General features: G+C 43.6%; 1 protein-coding gene across 1 annotated transcript; it reads right to left on the bottom strand.

Annotated features, from left to right (window-relative positions):
- Positions 1-692: 692 nt before the first annotated feature.
- On the bottom strand, positions 693-1,320 carry LOC149846204 (uncharacterized). The gene has a single exon (XM_089997879.1). The coding sequence runs from the start codon at positions 1,279-1,281 to the stop codon at positions 886-888; it is 396 nt and encodes a 131-aa protein (XP_089854005.1). The 5' UTR covers positions 1,282-1,320; the 3' UTR covers positions 693-885.
- Between the last annotated feature and the right edge of the window lie 2,011 nt (positions 1,321-3,331).

Below are 3,331 nucleotides of genomic sequence, written 5' to 3'. Positions count from 1 at the left end.
GTGTTTAATAGGGCAAGTTTGGAAGCCAGAAAGATGTAGGAAAAGTAATCCAAAATGGAAAAATTAGTATGAATTTTTCGGACACTTTTTTGCTGAGAGAGTTTTTCTAGATATTCCTCCAAGGTGGTGAGGAATGCTCCTTACCAAGAGAAAAATTATTTTTACACTTCCTACTACCCATCTCACTACCATCACCACCCACCAACTCTATATCACCACCACCCTCCTCCTCTCTTTCATTTTTTTACATTTTCACACTATTTTTCTCATGCTATACCAACAAGCTAAAAACTTTCTTTTAAGAACTTCTCATAGAAAAAAATTTCTTGTCTTATGAGAGTTTCTCTCTTCCATACATGCCTTCACCATAAAGCACCATACAAAACTTGCCATTAAGAACAGTGCCTTTTCTTAACCGAAGAAACCCCACCTGACATGACGACCATAGGTATGACAGGCTGAGCCAGTGCGCACCAGGTCTTTGTGGCAGGTGCAGTTTTTTTTTTGTTATAAATTTAAAATAAAAAAACAAGAGAAAATCACACAAGTGGGATTGGGCCACGAACGATCTTAATTAGCTGGTAGATCGCGTAGTCAATACAACACCAACCAACCACACACACACACACACACGACGGAATTTGCTGAAAAAAAAAATCTTAACGACCTACAAAAAATGCAGCTGCAAAGACCAAGGGCATTTTCGTAATCTAAAAACCTTATACAATAAGAACAGTAATAATAAAAGAAGAAGAAGAAGAGGCAGAAGAGCCGGAGCTCTTCTTCACGGACCTTGATCAGAAAACATAGGGGCATTTCTGTAATTCTATCTACACAAAGAGACGCACAGGAGGACGGGAAGACATACCGGAGGATTGTCGGAGACTAGTCGCCGTTCTCATCATCGCCGTCGCCGTCGCCGTTGCCGAGGAGGGAGGAGCGGTAATAGACGAGGAAGAGGAGGAGGAGGAGGAGGAGGGCGACACCGAAGGGGGAGCCGCCGGCACGGTGGATGGAATAGGGCTCGCCTGGGGCGGTGAAAAGCTCGGAGAGGAAGTTGGAGCGGTCAGAGGAGAGGAAGCGGATGAGGAGGAGGAGAGCGAGCGGGACGAACAGCATCCCCGCCGGGCTGACGATCTCCTGGATCGACTCCGTCACCGCGCTCGGGTCGCCCAGCACCATCGGCAGCACTACCACCGCCCCCACCACCGCCACCAGTATCGCCCCGTACGGTGGAACCTCCCATTCCCACCACTCCCGCTCCCGGTACTCCTCGGCCATCTCCCTCTCTCTCTTTCTCTCTGCGGTTTCTCGCCAGTTGCTTCCTTCTTCGTCGAGCTATCGACGGGGCACCTAAAAAGAAATGTAATTTTGAAATTAACCTTCTTGGATTGACTAATAACCGGGTTGCCACTGTCAGTTGCAGACGTTTTTAAATTGTATCCGGATTTGGCTATCGAATCTGACTTATCGGATTCAGATTCGAGTTGGATATCGGGTTACATCCGACACATTGACAACCCCTAATTGTGGACCTTAAAACTGTTAGTATATAGATTAGTGCTTTTCCAAGCAATCTGGATCCGGATCCACTTTTAAGGGCGTGAAGTCTCACTAATTAGGGCCTTAGGTTGGGGTGTCAATGGGTCGGGTTAGGTTTGGTTCAGACCCGGACTTGGACCGGTATGGTTTCAGGTCTTGACCCAGGTCTATTATAAGAAAAACCATACCCGGACCCATAAAAACTACATGAACCAGACTCGGATCATACCCGGTAAAATAAAAATTTGTGGGTCTTAATTGGAACTCGGGTCGGGTCTGGGTTTGATATAAAATTTTACAAACTATACCCGGATCTATGTATTAATCGAACCTTCAGGTCTTAATCGAGCCTTATTATTTATCAACATACCCAGACCCTATAGGGTTTGGTTGGGGTCGGGTTAGGTAAACACGACCTGTTGACACCTCTTGTTCATCAACTTCACTATAAAAGGAAAGAAAAAAAAGAAAGAAAGAGAACTGTGGATGTCTCATACAATTGACAATTTAATCATAATCGAACCTTATCATATTTTTCATGAAAAATATGATTTTTAAATCACAAACACCTGTGTTTTATCAACCATTGATTTTTGACTCGCTGAAAATTTTCATACACAAGTTGGATTTCAGTTATTTGAATATTGATCTCGACTAAATAAATGATGTAGATCACATCCGTGGAGTCTGATTTGATCAAAACAACTTGCATCCATAAAATCCCAAAGAGGAGTATGGAGATGGGGATGACATAGGGGATGAGTGGAACCTATTTACAACTTTCCCACCATGAGCGAAACAAATGCCAAAAAGAGTTGCAGGGAAAGTCCACACTGGCTCAAGTGAGCCCCAGCTTCCCGGCCTCCGTCCACGTTTCATGTGTAAACTTGTTCATACCTTTTCCCATGGGAAAGAAATTTCATAGGAAAGCCACACTAAAAGGAATAGGATTAACTTGAACTTGGTCCCTTCCCATGAACAATTATCCATTTTTCATGGGAACCAAACCAAATGGGCCATAAAGGAAAAATCTTGTGATGTTGGCTCCCCTTCTAAGGGGATCTGACCCCAAAACAATAAACCATATTTTACAATTATGAATATGACATTTAAACTTAAAGAAGGTAAAAACTCCACAAGTTACATGCTCTCCTTGTAGGCAATACTTTTACTTATGGTCAACATCAGATGGGAGGATAATGCCTTTCCAAGTAGTTGGATGGCTCACGGAGTTTTATGCTATCAGACAGTCACAGAGTCAGTGCTGCTAAGTCTAGATCCTGGATGTGGTTTCTCTGTGTAAATATAAAAAAAAAGTAGTTCGATGGCCCCTAAGATTGAGAATGAGAAGAGGGTTTAGGTGGTAAGATTTTTTTTTTTTTTGAATTTTACTCGGAGAAACCGTTCAAGGCGCAGAGACCTAGCCATTTTGGCTCAGCCTGCATACTTACGATCTTTGTTCATGTCAGCGTAAAACTTTGAGGGCTTAACCCTAGACTCCAGGGAGTCGGCAAGCTTCGCCTTACGCAGGGGGTGACACCCATGGGATTTGAACTTATACTGCTCATCAAACGGTCTAGGCCCCCATCCCACTACGCCAAACTCCTTGGGTTGTTTAAGTGGTAAGACTTAGGTAGGTTCAGGTGCCTCAACTCGCATGGGATTTGAAATCAATCTCAGTGGTTGCCTTGATTTCTAATTGGAATCGACATGAGATTTTAGGCTTTTAGAATTGCTTTGTCAGGTTCCCTTGATAAAGCGATTATGTGGGAACGAACCGAACATACCC

This window comes from Nuphar pumila, chromosome 2 (assembly GCF_984573655.1).
Source record: "Nuphar pumila chromosome 2, dmNupPumi1.hap1.1, whole genome shotgun sequence".
Classification (NCBI taxonomy): Eukaryota; Viridiplantae; Streptophyta; class Magnoliopsida; order Nymphaeales; family Nymphaeaceae; genus Nuphar; species Nuphar pumila.
The sequence above is the reverse complement of the archived record's forward strand: the minus strand, read 5'-3'. Positions and strand labels throughout refer to the sequence as shown.